The 19522-nt window shown below is 35.7% G+C and overlaps 1 protein-coding gene across 7 annotated transcripts in view; it reads right to left on the reverse strand.

The window, feature by feature from the left end:
- Positions 1-19522, reverse strand: part of OPHN1 (oligophrenin 1) — a 734952-nt gene that overhangs the window by 447368 nt on the left and 268062 nt on the right. For all 7 annotated transcript variants that reach the window (XM_065915121.1, XM_065915123.1, XM_065915118.1 and 4 more), the window contains exon 6: positions 107-208. In XM_065915121.1, coding sequence (XP_065771193.1) covers positions 107-208 — 102 coding nt within the window. The remainder of the gene's footprint in view (positions 1-106; positions 209-19522) is intronic.

Genomic DNA, 19522 nt, shown 5'->3' on the forward strand with positions numbered 1-19522 from the left:
TGATTCTCTGCTAAGGCAGAGTAAGAGAAAACCCTTGCAATATGAAGCTGCTATGTACCAAGGCATACCTGGCAATAGAAGGCAGGGACAGGCTTTTTGAACATACCTCTTGTAACTGAGATTCTTTCTTTTTGGAAGACAGATGTAAGTGCCGATCCAGCAAGGAGTAAAACCTCTCTCCATCCTTTTCAAATTTCTTTTTCCGCTCCTAGAAGTGAGAGAGAAGGTAGAGAGTAAGATGTCTGTGATTTTAATTCAATCTGCTCAGAAATGAGAATGAACAACACAGTGTCAGAAAAGCAAGTCAGGATTTTGCCTCAGCAGTTTCAACTTCTTCAAATATAGCCTTTAACAACTTCACCTACGCAAAGGGTTCCTATTGGTATAGCTAAAGGCTCTGGGAGCTAATACTCAGACAACGACACTTAAAATGCACCTGTATACCAGTTAATTTTTTCTCCTTAATATTTTTCACATTCATTGACTACATTAATTTTTGAAAAGAAGAAGAAGGAACACAATAGTCAACAGTGAATATGCCTTTCAAATGTTAATCTACAATGCATTTAGACAGTCTAATAATAAGTAAAACATTTCCAAGAAAATTGGAATCTAAGACTGACTCTGTAAATTATAAGTTCTTTGATACTGTTTAAGCATTTCAGTACTACATATTAAAATATGATGTTAAAGATATGGAAAAATCCTGCAAGGCTTAACTGAAAATCAGGAGTTGAAAAGCCTTATGACAGATGGAAGACTCAGTCGTTATTTGCGTTAAGCTCTCTGCCTCTCAACACAACAATTAATAGAAATCACACAGTTTCCAAATGAGCACTAAGAATGCTAGCATGTCACAGACTAATGCTGACATCCTGCAATCCTCTCAGCACCACATTGGGAAATTCATGTAAAAGGCTTGTGTTGTCACATAGGAAATCTAAACTCACTGAGTACCTAAAGTACCTAAAGTACCTAAAGTATTAGATGAGGCAAAGCAAGTGACACACAGGAAAAAATATATCTCAGCCATGGCTTATTTCTAGAGGCAATATATTGCTGGGCAGGAAGCCAGGGCAAAACTGAGTGACCTCTTACCTGTCAAGACTGTGCTTTTTACATAAATTCAAAATGGACTAAAGACCTAAATGTAAGACCAGAAAATATAAAACTCTTAGAGGAAAATATAGGCAGAACACTAGATAACATAAATCAAAGTAACATCCTCTATGATCTGCCTCCTAGAGTAATGGAAATAAAAACAAAAGTAAACAAGTGGGACCTGATTAAACTTAAAAGCTTTTGCCCAGCAAAGGAAACTATAAGCAAGGTGAAAAGACAATCCTTAGAATGAGAGAAAATCAATGAAACAACTGAGAAAGGATTAATTTTCAAAATATACAAGCAGCTCATACAACTCAATACCAGAAAAACAAACAACTCAATCAAAAAATGGGGAAGAGACCTAAGCAGACATTTCTCCAAAGAAGGCAGACAGAAGGCTAGCAAACACATGAAAAGATGTTCAACATTGTTCATTATTAGAGAAATGCAAATCAAAACTATAATGAGATATCATCTAACACCAGCCAGAATGGCCATCATCAAAAGGTCTACAAACAATAAATGCTGGAGAGTGTGTGGAGAAAAGGGAACACTCTTGCATTGTTGGTGGGAATGTAAATTGATACAACCACTATGGAAGATGGTATGGAGATTCCTTTAAAAACTAGAAATAAAACCACCATATGACCCAGCAATCCCACTCCTAGGCATATACCCTGAGGAAACCAAAACTAAAAGAGACACATGTATTTCATTGTTCACTGCAGTACATATGACCCAGCAATCCCACTCCTAGGCATATACCCTGAGGAAACCAAAACTAAAAGAGACACATGTATTTCATTGTTCATTGCAGTACTATTTACAACAGCTAGAACATGGAAGCAACCTACCTGTCCATCGACAGATGAATGGATAAAGAAGTCATGGTATATATACACAATGGAATATCACTCACCCATAAAAAGGAACACATTTGAATCAGTTCTAGTGAGGTGGATGAACTTAGAGCCTATTATACAGAGTGAAATAAGTCAGAAAAAAAAGATAAATATCATATTCTAATGAATATATACGGAATCTAGAAAAATGATACTGAAGAATTTATTTACAGGGCAGCAATGGAGAAACAGACATAGAGAATAGACTTATGGACATGGGGAGAGGGGAGGAGAGGGTGAGATATAAGGAAAGAGTAACATAGAAACTTACATTACCATACGTAAAATAGATGACCAATGGGAATTTGCTATATGGCTCAGGAAACTCAAACAGGGGCTCTGTATCAACCAAGAGGGTGGGATGGGGAAGGAGATTGAAGGGAGGTTCAAAAGGGAGGGGATATATGTATACCTATGGTTGATTCATGTTGAGGTGAGGTTTGACAGAAAACAACAAAACTCTGTAAAGCAATTATCATTCATTTAAAAAGTCAATTAATTAATTAAAAAAAGAGAAAAAAAATAGAGATAATTCATGTGTTAAAAAAAAAAAAAAAGAAGTGCATTTTAACCAGAGGGAAAAAAGTAAGAGAGGAAGCTAATATTAACTGAGGCCGAAATCAGGCCAAGCAGTTTGCTAGGTACTTAAAATTCATATCTCATTAAGTCTTCACAACCCTGAAAAGTACACATTGTAAAGGAAATTAAGGTTCAAAAAAGGTGAAGTAACTTGTTGAAGGTTGCATAATATGCCGGTCTACTTTATTTCATATTGTCAAATAAAGTTCAGATAATCATGAAAATACTTTTTAGGAGGCTTATGAATAATTTGGAGAAGGCAATGGCACACCACTCCAGTATTCTTGCCTGGAAAATCCCATGGACAGAGGAGCCTGGTAGGCTGCAGTCCATGGAGTCTCGAAGAGTCGGACATGACTAAGTGACTTCACTTTCACTTTTCACTTTTATGCATTGGAGAGGGAAATGGCAACCCACTCCAGTGTTCTTGCCTGGAGAATCCCAGGGATGGGGTGACATAGAGTGGGACACGACTGAAGTGACTTAGCAGCAGTAGCAGTATGAATAATTGGGGAGCCTTGACTATAGGCTTAGCCCCAACTCAGATACCAAACACATGAGATAGAGATTTTCACACAAAATATAGGTAGGGAAAACTTTTCCTCCAGGTGCTGAATCTATTTAAAGTAGCAACTGTTTGAACCATGGAAGCCAGAAAATGTCAGTGACTTCTCTAAGAATAGATAAAGCTCTGTGGGTCACTTTCTCCTCCACTTCCATTTTTAAAATTACAAACTATGAGATAGAATTCATGTATCATGAAATTCACCCTTTTTAAGTAAATAATTCAGTTTTTAGTATATCAACAAAGCTGTGCAACCATCACTATTTTATAATTCCAGTATACTTCCATCACCTCAAAAATAAATTCCATACCTATTAATAATCATTCCCTGTTTTCCTGTATTTCTCCTCAAAAATCACAACTTACTTTGTGTCTCTATGAATTTGTCTATTCTAGACATTTCATATAACTGAAATCATACAATAACTTGCCTTTTGTGACTGTTTTCTTACACTTAAAATAATGCTTTTAATGTTTATCCTTATTGTAGCATGTGTCAGTACTTCATTCCTTTCTATGGCAAAATAATATTTGACTATATGGCTATATGGATATACCGTATGTTCTTTATGAATTCTACAGTTGATGGACATTAGAGTTATTTCCATTTGGGGGTGGTCATAAATAATGCTGCTATGAATATTCACATACGAGACTTTATGTGGTCATGTTTTCAATTCTTTTGAGCATATACATATGCTCAGTGGAATTAGAGTAATATGGGTGACTTTATTTTTAACTTTTGAGGAACCATCAAACAGTTTTCCAAAGTTGGTGTTTCATTTTACATTCCCCACAACAATGAATGAGAGTTTCAATTTCTCCACATACTCATCAATACCTACTTTTTGACTATACTGAAGCCAGTGGGTGTGGTGGCAAGATGCACCACTACTTACTTTTTGACTATACTGAAACCAGTGGGTGTGAAGCAAAGATGCATTCACTGTGGTTGCATTCACATTGCATTTCCCTAATGACTAACAGCATTAAATGTTTTTTCCTAAGCTTACTGACCCTTTGTATATGAAGTTAGCCCATGAACAACATGGGGGTTAGGCACGCCAAATCTCCCTGTAATCGAAAATCTGTGTATAACTTATAGTCCACCCTCCAAACACATGGATCCTCCACATTTACAGCTCCACATCTACAGATTCAACCAACAGATCTGTCACACTGTAATATTAAATATCAAAAATATCGACTTATAAGCAGACCCATGAAGTTCAAGCCAAAGTTATTGAAGGGTCAACTATATATTCTTTGGAGAAATGTTTACTGAATTATTTTTCCCATTTTAAAATTGGGTTCTACCTTTATATTTTTCCAAAGACATACAAATGGCCAAAAAGCACGTGAAAAGTTGTTCAACATCACTAATAATCAGAAGAGTGCAAGTCAAAGCTACAATGAGGTATTACCTCACATAGGCCAGAATGGCCATCATAAAAAATCTACAAACAATATATGCTGGAGAGGGTTTGGAAAAAAAGGAACTCTCCTATACGGTTGTAAATTGGTACAACCGTTATGGACAAAACTATGAAGGTTCCTTGCATGCGCGTGTGCTCAGTCAATTTAGTTATGTCCTACTCTTTACAAACCTATGGACCCTAGCCCACCAGGCTCCTCTATCCATCGGATTCTGCAAGTAAGAATACTGGAGTGGGTTGCCATGCCCTCCTCCAAGGGATCTTCCTGATCAAGGAATCGAAGCCACGTCTCCTGCGTCTCCTGTATTGGAGGCATATTTTCTAGCCACTGAGCCATCTGGGAAGCCCATGAAGGTTCCTTAAAAAACTAAAGATAGAGCTATCATGTGCTTGTGTGTGCTCAGTTGTGTCCGACTCTTTGTGACCCCATGGACTGTAGCCTGCCATGCTCCTTTCTCCATGGGATTTTTCAGGCAAGAATACTGAAGTGGATTGCTAGTTCATCCTCCAAGGGATCTTCCCAAGCTAGGAACTGAACCCACATCCACCTGTGTCTCTTGCATTTCAGGCGGATTCTTTACCCACTGAGCCATCAGAAAGAGCAACCATATGATCCAGTAATCCCACTACTGGGCATATATCCAGAAAAAAACACAATTTTGAAAAGATATGTGCACCCTGATATTCATTGTAGCACTATTTACAACAGACAGGACATGGAAGAAACCTAAATGTCCATCAACAGAGGAATGGATAAAGATGATGTGGTACATATATACAATGGAATATTCCTCAGCCATAAAACAACGAAATACTGCCTATTGCCACACCATATTAATAGATGTACCTAGAGATTATAATACTAAGTGAAGTAAGACAGACAGCAAAAGACAAATATTATATTATATCACTCATGTGGAATCTAATATTTAAAAAATTATACAAATGAACTCATTTACAAATAAGTTAGTAGACTTAGCAGATATCAAAAACAAACTTATGGTTATCAAAGGGAAAATATAATGGGGGGCAGGATAAATCAGAAGCTTGGAGTGAACACATACACACTACTATATATAAGATAGATAAGAAACAAGGATCTACTATATAGTACGGAGAACTCTATTCAATATTCTGTGATAATCGTTATGAGGAAACAATCTAAAAACTAATGAATATATATATGTATATATTGGAGAAGGAAATGGCAACCCACTCCAGGATTCTTGCCTAGAGAATCCAGTGAACAAAGGAGCCTGGTGAGCTTCTGCCCATAGGGTCACGCAGAGCCAGACACGACTGAAGCGACTTAGCATGCATGCATGCATGCATTAGAGAAGGAAATGGCAACCCACTCCAGTATTCTTGCCTCCAGTATTCTTGCCTCCAGTATGTCACCACATTATTTTGATTATTTGATTATTTTGATTACAACAGGTTTGTGGTAAGTTTTAAAATTAACAATTGTGAATCTTTTTTAATATTTCTTTTTCCATTTGGTTCTACGTAGATTTAGGGTCAACATATCTATTTGTGCAAAATGGCCAGTTGCTATTTTGCTAGAGATTTACACTGAATCTATATTTTGTATTACCATCTTAATAATATCACCTTCCAATTCATGAAAATGAAATGTCTTTCTATTTAGTGAAGTCCCCCTTAATTTCTTTCGATGATGTTTTGAACTTTTTAGTATACAAGTCTTGCACTTATTCTATTAAATTTTTGTGTCAGTACTTGAATCTTTTTGACCCTACTGTAAACAAGATTGTTTTCTTAATTTAATTTTTAGGTCGTTCATTAATTTGCATAGGAAAACAATGTATTTTTGTATATCAATCTTGTACCCTGTAACCTGTTGAACTCCTCTATTAGTTCTAATTGTGTGAGTGTATTCCTTAGGATTTTCTATATACAAGATAGAGTCATTTGCAAATGGCAAGTTTTACTTCTTTAAACATAGAATCATAAACACTGTATGATACCACTTATATGTGGAATGCAAAAATTAAAACAAAGTAGTGAATACAGACTCACAGATACATATAACTGACTAGTGATTACCAGTGGGGAGAGAGAAGAGAAGGAAATTGAGAAATACAAACTGTTATGTATAAAATAAGCTACTCATGTATATTGTACAGCACTGGAAATACAGTCAACTTTCATAATAAATATAAATGAGGTATAACCTTTAAAAATTGTGAATCACTATATTGTACACCTGCAACATATAATATTGTGGGGGCTTCCCACGTGACTCAGTGGCAAAGAATTCATCTGCCAATTCAGGAGCCAAAGGACATGTGGGTTCCATCCCAGGGTTGGGAAGATCCCCTGAAGGAGGAAATGGCAACCCACTCCAGTATTCTTGCCAGGATAATCCCATGGAAAGAGGAGTCTGTGTGTTCTGAAAGAATCAGAAAAAACTGAAGTAACTGAGTATGCACACAACATAATATTGAACATCAAATATGCAAGCATGCTAAGTCACATCAGTCATTCTGACTCTGTGAAACCCTATGAATTGTAGCTTGCCAGGTTCCTGTGTCCATGGGGTTCTTCAGGCAAGAATACTGGAATGGACTGCCATGCCCTCCTCCAGGGGATCTTCCCATCCCAGGGATCAAAACCCTGTCTCTTAGTTCTTCTCCATTGTAAGCTGAGTTCTGTACAACTACGGCAACCTGGGAAGCCAGTACATCAAATATACTTCAGCTAAAAAAAAAAAAAAAAAGAACTTTCATTTCAGGGTCAATTTGAATGCAAGTGCCAAATTTAACAGAGGCTCTAATCAAGAGTCACTTTTTATCCTAAGGTCAAAGCGCTACATTAAGACACTACTGGACTGATAGATAAAGGAAAGAAATCCTACATTGAGAAGACACATTTGCCAAGCACAATGTAAGACACTTTAATAATGTTATTTAATTGAAATATTCATATCAACTCTGAATGTTAGGTTTATTTTCAAGTTTTATTATTGAATAGAAATTTATACAGAATGACAGACTGAAGAGAGGAAATGGAGCCTAGGAACTTGACTGACTCATCACACTCATAATGCTAACATGATCACATCAGTATTCATGGTTAGGACTATTTATTAAAGTTTTCATTATTCGAATATTCATCTAGTTCCATGTAGGACATTAAGACAATAAGTAATCCTTAGTCCTCTTTTTCATATTTCCTCAGTTCATTTCAGTCACTCAGTCGTGTCTCACTACTTGTGATCCCATGGACACACCAGACTTTCATGTCCATCACCAACTCCTGGAGTTTACTCAGATGTATGTCCATTGACTGGTGATGCCATCCAACAGCCTCACCCTCTGTCTTCCCCTACTCCCACATTCAATCTTTCCCAGCATCAGGGTCTTTTCAAATGAGTCAGTTCTTCACATCAGGTGGCCAGAGTATTGGAGTTTCAGCTTCACCATCAAGTCCTTCCAATAAATATTCAGGACTGATTTCCTTTAGGAGGGAATGGTTGGATCTCCTTGCAGTCCAAGGGACTCTCCAGAGTCTTCTCCAACACCAACTGATATCACTGAAATCATTGGTTTTTTTTTTTTTTCAAATTTTTCAGAAAAGTTGAAAGCAACTTTTCTGACCACAATGCAGTAAGACAAAGTGTCAATTACAGGAGAAAAACCATTAAAAATTCCAACATATGGAGGCTGAAAAACACACTGCTGAATAACCAACAAATCACAGAAGATATCAAAAAAGAAATCAAAATATGCATAGAAGCAAATGAAAATAAAAACAAAACAACCAATAACCTATGGGACACTGTAAAAGCAGAACTAAGGAGAAGGTTCAGAGGAATACAGGCTTACCTCAAGAAACAAGAAAAAAGTGAAATAAATAACCTAATTCTATACTTAAGCAACTAAAAAAGGAAGAAATGAAGAATCCCAGGGTTAGTAGAAGGAAAGAAATCTTTAAAATTACAGCAGAAAAAAATGCAAAACAAATAAAAGAAACCATAGCAAAAATCAACAAAGCTGAAAGCTGGTTATTTGAGAAGATAAATAAAATTGACAAACCATTAGCCAGACTCATCAAGAAACAAAGAGAGAAGAATTAAATCAAGAAATTAGAAATGAAAATGCAGAAATCACAACAGACAAAACAGAAATACAAAGGATCATAAGAGAATACTACCAGTGACTATATGCTAATAAAATGGACAACTTGGAAGAAATGGAAAAAATCCTGGAAAAGTACAACTTTCCCAAACTGAACCAGGAAGAAATAGAAAATCTTAACAGACCCATCAAAAACACAAAAATTGAAACTTTAATCAGAAATCTTCCAGCAAACAAAATCTCAGGACCAGACGGCTTCACAGCTGAATTCTACCAAAAATTTAAGAATAGTTAACAATTATCCTACTCAAACTCTTCCAGAAAATTGCAGAGGAAGATAAACTTCCAAACTCATTCTTATGAGGCCACCAACACCCTAATACCAAAACCAGACAAGATGCCACAAAAAAAGAGAAAACTACAAGCCAATGTCACTGATGAACTTAGATGCAAAGATCCTTACCAAAATTCTAGCAAACAGAATCCAACGACATATTAAAAAGATTATACATCACAACCAAGTGGTCTTTATTCCAGGTATACAAGGATTCTTCAGTATCCACAAATCAATCAACACAATACACCATATTAACAAATAGAAAGATAAAAATGATATATCAATAGATGCAGAGAAAGCCTTTGACAGAATTCAACATCCATTTATGATAAAAAGAAAAACCCTCCAAAAAGCAGGAATAGAAGGAACAAGTCTCAAAATAAAAGAAAAAGCTATATATGACAAAGCCTCAGCAAACATTATCCTCAATGGTGAAAACTTGAAAGCATTTCCCCTAAAGCCAGGAGCAAGACAAATGTGCCCACTCTCATCACTACTATTCAACATAGTTTTGGAAGTTCTGGCCACCACAATCAGAGCAGAAAAAGAAATAAAAGGAATCCAGATAGGAAAAGAAGAAGTAAAACTTTCACTGTTTGCAGATGACATGATCCTCTACATAGAAAACCCTAAAGACCACCAGAAAATTACTAGAGCTAATCAATGAATATAGTAAAGTTGCAGGATATAAAATTAACACCCAGAAATCCCTTGCATTCCTATACACTAACAATGAGAAAGAAGAAAGAGAAATTAAGGAAACAATTCCATTCACCATTGCAATGAAAAGAATAAAATACGACTATAGCTACCTAAAGAAACAAAAGACCTATATATAGAATACTATAAAACACTGATGAAAGAAATCAAAGAGGACACAAATAGATGGAGAAATATACCATGTTCATGGATTGGCAGAATCAATATAGTGAAAATGAGTATACAACCCAAAGCAATCTATAGATTCAATGCAATCCCTATCAAGCTACCAACGGTATTTTTCAGAGAACTAGAACAAATAATTTCACAATTTGTATGGAAATACAAAAAATCATGAATAGCCAAAGCAATATGGAGAAAGAAGAATGGAACAGGAGGAATCAACCTGCCTGACTTCAGGCTCCACTACAAAGCTAGTCATCAAGACAGTATGATACTGGCACAAAGATCCATATAGATCCATGGAACAAAATAGAAAGCCCAGAAATAAATCCACACACCTATGGACACCTTATCTTTAACAAAGGAGGCAAGAATACACAGTGGAGAAAAGACATTCTCTTTAACAATTGGTGCTGGGAAAACTGGTCAACCACTTGTAAAAGAATGAAACTAGAATACTTTCTAACACCATACACAAAAATAAACTCAAAATGGATTAAAGATCTAAATGTAAGACCAGAAACTATAAAACTCCTAGAGGAAAACATAGGCAACACACTCTCTGACATAAATCACAGCAGGATCCTCTATGACCCACCTCCCAGAGTAATGGAAATAAAAGCAAAAACATACAAATGGGACCTCATTAAACTTAAAAGCATTTGCACAACAAAGGAAACTATAAGCAAGCTGAAAAGACAGCCTTCAGAATGGGAGAAAATAACAGCAAACGAAGCAACTGGTAAAGAATTAATCTCACAAATATACAAGCAACTCCTGCAGCTCAATTCTAGAAAAATAAATGACCCAATCAAAAAGTGGGCCAAAGAACTAAACAGACATTTCTCCAGAGAAGACATACAGATGGCTAACAAACACATGAAAAGATGTTCAACATCACTCATTATCAGAGAAATGTAAGTCAAAACCACATTGAGATACCATCTCATGCTGGTCAGAATGGCTGCTATCCAAAAGTCTACAAGCAATAAATCCTGAAGAGGGTGTGGAGAAAAGGGAATCCTCTTACACTCTTGGGGGGAATGCAAACTAGTACAGCCACTATGGAGAAGAGTGTGGAGATTCCTTAAAAAATTGAAAATAGAACTGCCATATGGCCCAGCAATCCCACTCCTGGGCATACACACTGAGGATACCAGAACTGAAAGAGGCACGTGTACCCCAATGTTCATCGCAGCACTTTTTATAAAAGCCAGGACATGGAAGCAACCTAGATGCCCACCAGCAGACGCATGGATAAGAAAGCTGTGGTACATATACACAGTGGAATATTACTCAGCCATTAAAAAGAATACATTTCAATCAGTTCTAATGAGGTGGATGAAACCAGAGCTTATTATACAGATTGAAGTAAACCAGAAAGAAAAACACCAATACAGTATATTAACACATATATATGAAATTAAGAAAGATGGTAATGATAACCGTATATGCAAGATAACAAATGAGACACAGATGTATAAAACAGTCTTTTGGACTCTGGGGGAGAGGGCGAGGGTGGGATGATTTGGGAGAATGGCATTGAAACATGTATATTATCATATGTGAAATGGATGGCCAGTCCAGGTTTGATGCATGAGACAGGGTGCTCGGGGCTGGTGCACTGGGATGACCCAGAGGGATGGGATGGGGAGGGAGGTGGGAGGGGGGTTCAGGATGGGGAACACATGTACACCCGTGGCAGATTCATGTCAATGTATGGCAAAACCACTACAATATTGTAATGTAATTAACCTCCATTTAAAATAAATAAATTTCACTCTAACTCTATGGCTGATTCATATCAATGTATAACAATACCCACCGAAATGTTGTGAAGTAATTAGCCTCCAACTAATAAAAAAATTAAATAAATAAATAAAATAAATAAATTTATAGTAAAAAATAAATAAAATAAGCAAGCAGATAAGAGAATTAAAATGTATTAGTTTACTGAGTCTTTATTTTTTTCTCATGCCCTTTTTGTATTTTTATGTTTTCTAGAAATATAATCCTTGAAATGTGTTATCATATAGCTATTGATAATTCTTTTGTCTTTTAAAAAATCTGTTGTATCTATAACATTCCATTTATTTTATTCTATATTCTGTATATCTTTTCTTTACATCTTCTCGTTCCTTCATCAGCACAACAATGGTTTATCTTGCTAAACTTTTCAGTCTTTCAATTTTAACTTGTTAATAATCTCTATTATTTTTATTGTTATTCTGGTAATCTTTTAATTTATTTAATTTCTACCCTTAACTCTTGTATGCTAAGAGTCTGTCTTGTTACATTGGGTATTCTCTGCTATTTCCAATGCATTCAATTAAATGCTCATCACATTTGTTTTTAATCAATACTTGATGGCCAATATATTTCAAGCATTAAATAGTGTTCCACAAAGGCTGATGTATAGTAATTTCATTATTCCATTTAAAATTATTTCCTTTTTTAATTCAAAGAATATTAAACATTATGATAATTTCCAAACATGGAATATTTTAATATTTATAATTAACTTTCAGTTTTATTATCATGGTTGGAGAACACAGTTTATATGATATTGATTCCTTGGAATATGAGAGGCTTCCTGTATAGCCTAATATATACTTTAATTTTGCAAATGTTCCCTGTATTCTCAAAAAGAATATATATCTTCTATTTATCCTCTGTGTATTTTGAATATTTCAAGATTAATGTCTCATTAAGACTTTGGTATTGCAGCTTATTTTGCTCTATTACAATTGATTTCTGTGAGGCACATAAAATCATCCAATACAGTTACTGTTTTAACTACTTCATTAATTTCATTTATCATGAGGATGCCTTATTAAATTACTAGTAAGAGAAAAATCCTACAAAATCTAAAGACAGCATATATCCTAAATTATAATTTATTTATATAAGAGAACATCATGAGTCATTAAAAATCATGTCATTTATATTTATTGACATAGAGTGATGGCCATGAGATTGGTAAGTAGAATACAAAAGCTACAAATCAGCATGGCATATGATTCCAATAATGTAAAACTATATATAATTATGCATATATACATACACACAGATAGATGCACTAAAATCAGATTGATTATATTCTTTGTAGCTGAAGATGGAAAAGCTCTACACAGTCAGCAAAAACAAGACCTGGAGTTGACTGTGCTCAAGATCATCAGCTCCTTTTAGCCAAATTCAGGCTTAAAACTAAAGAAAATGGGGAAAACCACTAGGCCACTCAGCTATGACCTAAATCAAATCCTTTATGATTATAGAGGGGAGGTGACAAATAGCTTCAAGGGATTAGATCTGGTAGAGTGCCTGAAGAAATATAGACAGAGGTTCGTAACACTGTACAAAAGACAGTGAACAAAACCATCCCAAAGGAAAAGAAATGCAAGAAGGCAAAGTGGTTGTCTGAGGAGGCATTACAAATAGCTGAGAAAAGAAGTGAAAAGCAAGTAAGAAGGGAAAGAATTCAGAGTTCAACTGAATTCAGAGTTCCAGAGAATAGCAAGTTGAGATAAGAAGGCCTTCTTCAATGAACAATGCAAAGAAATACAGGAAAACAATAGAATGGGAGACTAGAGATCTCATCAAGAAAGTTGACGAGTAATATTCCATGGTGCATATGTACCACAGCTTCCTTATCCATTCGTCCGCTGATGGGCATCTAGGTTGCTTCCATGTCCTGGCTATTATAAACAGTGCTGCGATGAACATTGGGGTGCACGTATCTCTTTCAGATCTGGTTTCCTCAGTGTGTATGACAAAATCCACTACAATATTGTAAAGTAATTAGCCTCCAACTAATAAAAACAAATAAAAAAAAAAAAAAAAACAGAAAGTTGACGATATCAAAGGAATATTTGAGGCAAGGAAACACATGATAAAGGGCAGAAACAATAAGACTTAACAGAGACAGAAGAAATTAAAAAGAAGTAGAAAGAATACACAGAAGAACTGTACAAAAAAGTCTTTATGACCCAAATACTCATGATAGTGTGGTTACTCACCTGAAACCAAACATCCTAGAGTATGAAGTTAAGTGAGTCTTAAGAATCATTACTACCAATAAAGCTACTGAAGTGATGGAATTTCAGCTGATATATTTTAGCCTTTAAAATAAAGATGATGCTGTTAAAGTGCTGCACTCAATATGTCAGCAAATTTGGAAAACCCAGTAGTGGCCACAGGGTTGGAAAAGGTCAGTTTTTACCCAATACCAAAGAAGGGCAATGAAAAAGAATGTGCAAACTACCAGATAACTGCTAGTAAGTTTATGCTCAAAATCCTTCAAGCTAGGCTTCAGCAGTACTTAAATCGAGAACTTCCAGATGTACAAAATGGGTTTAGAAAAGGCAGAGGAATAAGAGATCAAATTGCCAACATTCGCTGGATTATAGAGAAATCAAGAGAATTCCAGGAAAAAAAAAACATCTACTTCTGTTTCACTGATTATGTGAAAGTCTTTTGACAGTGTGGATCACAACAAACTGGAAAATTCTTAAAGAGATAGGAAAACCAGACCATCTAACCTATCTCCTGAGAAACTGGTATCTGGGTCAAGAAGCAAGTTAGATCCATACATGGAACAAATGACTAGCTAAAAATTGGGAAAGGAGTATGACGAGGATGTATATTGTCACCCTGTTTATTTAAGTAATATGCAGGGTACATCATGCAAAATGAAGGTTGGATGAGTTACAATCTGGAATGAAGATTGCTGGGAGAAATATCAATAACCTCAGATATACAGATGACATCACTCTAACGGAAGAAAGTGAAGAGGAACTATAGAACCTGTTGATGAGGGGAAGGAGGAGAGTGAAAAAACTGACTTATAACTCAACATTCAAAAAACTAAGATAATGGTATCCAGTCCCATTCCTTCATGGCAAATGGGAAGGGGGAAAGTGGAAGAAGTGACGAATTTTCTCTTCGTGGGCTCCAAAATCACTGTGGATGATGACTGCAGCCATGAAGTTAGAAGACACTTGCTTCTTAGGAGGGCTATGACAAACCTAGACAGCATATTAAAAAGCAAAGGCATCATTTTTCCAACAAAGGTCTGTATAGTCAAAACTATGGTCTTTACAGTATTCATGTACAGATGTGAGAGTTGCATCATAAAGAAGGCTGAGCACTGAAGAATTGATGGTTTTGAATTGTGGTGGTGCAGAAGACTCTTGAGAGTCCTTTGGACAGCAAGGAGAGCAAAACAGTTAATCCTAAAGGAAGCCAACCTTGAACAGTCATTGGAAGGACTGATGCTGAAGCTGAAGCGCCAATACTTTGGCCACCTGATGTGAACAGACAACACATTGGAAAACAAACAGATGATGGGAAAGATTGAAGGCAAGAGGAAAAGTGGGTGGCAGAGGATGAGATGCTTGGATAGCATCACTGATTCAGTGGACATGAAGTTGGGTGAACTCCAGGAGATGGTGAGGGACAGGGAAGCCTAGCATGCTGCAGTCCATGGGGTCACAAAGAGCTGGACACGATTTAGTGACTGAACAACAACAACAATGCACATATATCAGCATTTGTGTGTATATGTATACATATATATCTGATGTTAACATTAGGTATCAGGTAGAAAGCAGAAACAAGCAAAAGCAACTGAGGAGTGGGCACTGAAAGAAAGGGGGTGAGGGGGCAGGCTTAAACAGAGGTTCATCAAAATGTTAACCTGTTTATCTCTAGGTAATTTCCAGCAAAAGGATTTTCCTTGATTTATATTTTCTAGTATACTATATGCCTTGTTCTTTAAATGATGAGTACATATAATTCATTTAAAAAAACAGAAATTTCTTTAAAAGGAAATATGGAATAAGTTTTAAAACATTTTGGGTCCATACCTCTCAACACTGCAATTTGATTAGATGATATAAAACCTCCAACGATAGGTATTAATAATAGGGATAGTTGCTTCAAAGTAAGAGTTTTGAGTGAAAGCAGGAAGAAGTGAACAGGTAGACTTCTAACTCACCAAGTTATTGTAGGCAGTATAGACTCACTTCTCATCTACAGTGATAAAGAGCGATGATTATCACCATCTCTACTACTGCCACTCAAGTCAAGACCTCACTCATCTTTCACCTGGATGACTACAGTAGCTTCCCAACTGGCATAGTTGATAGCACTTTAGCCCTACTACTGTGCATTGTTCACACAGCAGTTAGTTAGCTTCATGATTATCTTGAAGATGTTAGACCACATTCCCACTCATGTACTGGTGTCCCTGGTTAGGGAAGGAGCAGAGTAGGCATTATTTACAAATTGTTATGTATGTATATTCTAAACTGTCTGGGCACTAGCTGAAGGACTAATGAAAGCACTTTTCTCTGTTTCACCTAATGTGGAATTCAAGGTACAAACTCCAAATTTGATGAAAGACATGAGTCTATGCCTCCAAGAATCTCAACAAATTCCAATAGGATAAGTTCAAAGACATATACACTGGTAACACACTTAACATTTTTTTTTTTGAAGCCTAAAACCAGAGGGACATTCTTGAATGCAGCAAAAAGGAAGCAATCTGTCATGTAAAAAAATCCTCAGTAAGATTAAGAGTCAATTTTTTCTCAGAAACCAGGGAGGCCAGAAAGCATAGGGATAACATATTAAAGTGCTAAAAACAAAACAAAAATCCCTGACAACCAAGAATTCAATATACAGCAAAAATGCCCTTCAAAAACTATGGAAAATTAAATCTTTGCCTATCAAACAAAAGCTGAGAAAATTCATTATCAGTAGACCAGCCCTACAAGAAACAATAAAAGGAGCCATTCAAGTGTTACTGGGCTAGCACTAGACAAAAAATCTAACCCATATGAAGACATTAAATTTGCCAGTAAAAATAACGATATATGCATAGAACAGATTAGTGTTATGTTTTGTAATTCTGCTTACTCATTTACTACATCATTTAAAAGACAAATGCATAAAATAACTATAAATCTGTGCTATTGGGCACACAATGTAAAAAAAATGTAATTTTTAAGCATGACAATACAAGGAGAAGGTTCAAAGTATTTGTATGTTACTGAAGTTAAGTGAGCAAGAATTCGAATTTAGTTGTTATAAATTTAGCATATTAAAGGTAATCCCCATGGCAACCACAAATATAATATCCAAAATACAAATATACCTCATTTTATGCACTGTGATTTATTGTTCTTCACAGATACTGCTTTTTTTCACAAATTAAAGGCTTGTGGCAACCCTGCATTGAAGAAGTCTATCAGTGCTATTTTTCCACCAGCATTTGCTCACTTACATGCTTCCATGTCACATTTTGGCAATTCTCTCAGTATTTCAAACTTTTTCACTATTTATGTTTGCTATAATGATGTGTGTTCAGTGATCATTGATGCAACTATTGCAAAAAAAAATCATGACTCATTGAAGCTTCCAGATGATGATTAGTATGTTTAGCAATAAAGTATTTTAAATTTAAGGTGTGTACCTCAATGGTTTAGACATAATACAACTGCACACATAAAAGAGTAAGTATACTGTAAACATAACTTTTCTATGAACTAGAAAACAAAAAAAAATTGTATAAATCTTTTTATTGTGATATTCACTTTATTGTGGTGGTCTGGAACTGAACCTGCAGTATCTCTGAAATATGCTTGCATAAACACAAAAGGTAATGACAAGAGAATCAAAATGGTTCACTGCAAAATGCAAACAAACACAAAGTAATATAGTAATAAGGAAATAAACAAAAAGACATGAGATATAGGAAAAAATAGCAAAATGACAGAAGTAAGTCCTTTCATGTCATTAATTACTTTAAATGTTAATTGACTAAAATATCCAATCAAAGGGTATGGATTGGCTGAATAAATTTAAAAACATGATCCACTGACTCACTTCAGATTCAAAAACACAAATAGTTTGGAAGTGAACAAGTGGAAAAAGATATTCCATGCAAATAAAAACCAAAAACAAACGGAGGTGGCTTTATCGGGTAGAATGTCTGATAAAAACAAACTTAAAGTAAAAAACTGGTATAACAGACAAACAAGAATAGTATACATTAATAAAAGGGTTATTCATAAAGAAGATATAAAAATTACAAAGAGTTAGGTACCAAACAAGAGAGCCCTCAAATTTATAAAGCAAACACTGGCAAAAATGAAAGAAGAAATAAAAAATTTAAAAATTGTTTAAAAAAATGAAAGAAGAAATACACAATTTTACAATAATAGTTGAAGACTTGAATACCCACTTTCAATAATGTGTAAGTCATCTAGACAGAAGATCAATAACAAAACGGAATACTTGAACAACACTATAAAACATCTACATCTAACAGACATACATAAAATACCCTACCAATAATGGCAGAAAGCATGTTCTTCCCAAGTATACACAGAATATTTTCCAGGATAGATGACATGCTAGAAAACAAAATAAGTCTACATAAATTTTGAAACTTTAAAATTACTCAAAATATCTTTTCCAACCACAATGGAGTGAAGCTCAAAATCAGTAACAGATGGGAAGCAGGAAAATTCACAAATATGTGGAAATCAGTCAATACTCTCTCAAACAATCAATGGGACAAAAAAGACATCACAAGGGGAATAAGAAAGTACTTAGAGATAAGTAAGGGGCTTCCCTGATAGCTCAGATAGTAAAGAATCTACTTGGAATACAGGAGAACTTGGTTTGATCCCTGGGTAGGGAAGATCTCCTGGAGAAGGAAATGGCAACCACTCTGAACTCTTGCCTAGAGAATTCCATGGACAGACCATGGAGTTGCAAAGATTCGAACATGATTGAGCAACTGACACTTTCACTTTCTTTTCTTTCTAGAGATAAGTAAAAATGAAAATGCAACATACAAAATGTATGGGATGCAACAAAGGCAATGTTCAGGGGGAATTTTAAATTGCAAATGTATATATTAAAAAAGAACAAAGATGCAAAACCAATAGCTGTCATAGAAGTGGTCAAGAATGTGAGCTGACCTTCTCCCATTGACATAGCAAAATTACAACTATTCACGGAGCAATTATTGATGAGAAAGACCAGAAGACTAGCAGATAAGGTTTTCTACAACTAAAGATACAAAGAAGCAACCACAATGAGACAAGTAGAAGGGGTGAAGGACAGAGATGCAGTATAGTCAAGATCCATACTACTGGTGACTCATAAACAGTAAGATAATTAAATTGCAAAGGTTATCCCCAAGGAGTGAGGGGTCTCAACCCTACATACCAGGCTCCCCAGCCTGGGGGTCTTGTATTGGAAGGACAAGTCCCCAGAATGTTTGGCTTTGAAGGCCAGTGAGGATTACTTCTGGGAGATCCAGAGAGCTAGGGAAATAGAGATTCCACTCTCAAAGGGCAAACAAAAACTCACATACTCTAAGAACCAGGGCCAGAAGCAGCAATTTGAAAGGAGTCTGGATCAGAACCACCTTCTAATCTTAGAGTGCCTGTCAGAAAGGCAGGACCTTATCCTGAGGACATATACACTGGAGGCAATGATTTTAGGGAGCTTCCTCAATCACAAGGACATTAATGTTGGCAAGTGCCATTTTGAAATCCTCTATCTAGCTTATTAGCACCAGAACACAAACCTGCCCATGAGCCTTT

Source organism: Muntiacus reevesi, chromosome X, assembly GCF_963930625.1.
Source record: "Muntiacus reevesi chromosome X, mMunRee1.1, whole genome shotgun sequence".
NCBI classification, from domain to species: Eukaryota; Metazoa; Chordata; class Mammalia; order Artiodactyla; family Cervidae; genus Muntiacus; species Muntiacus reevesi.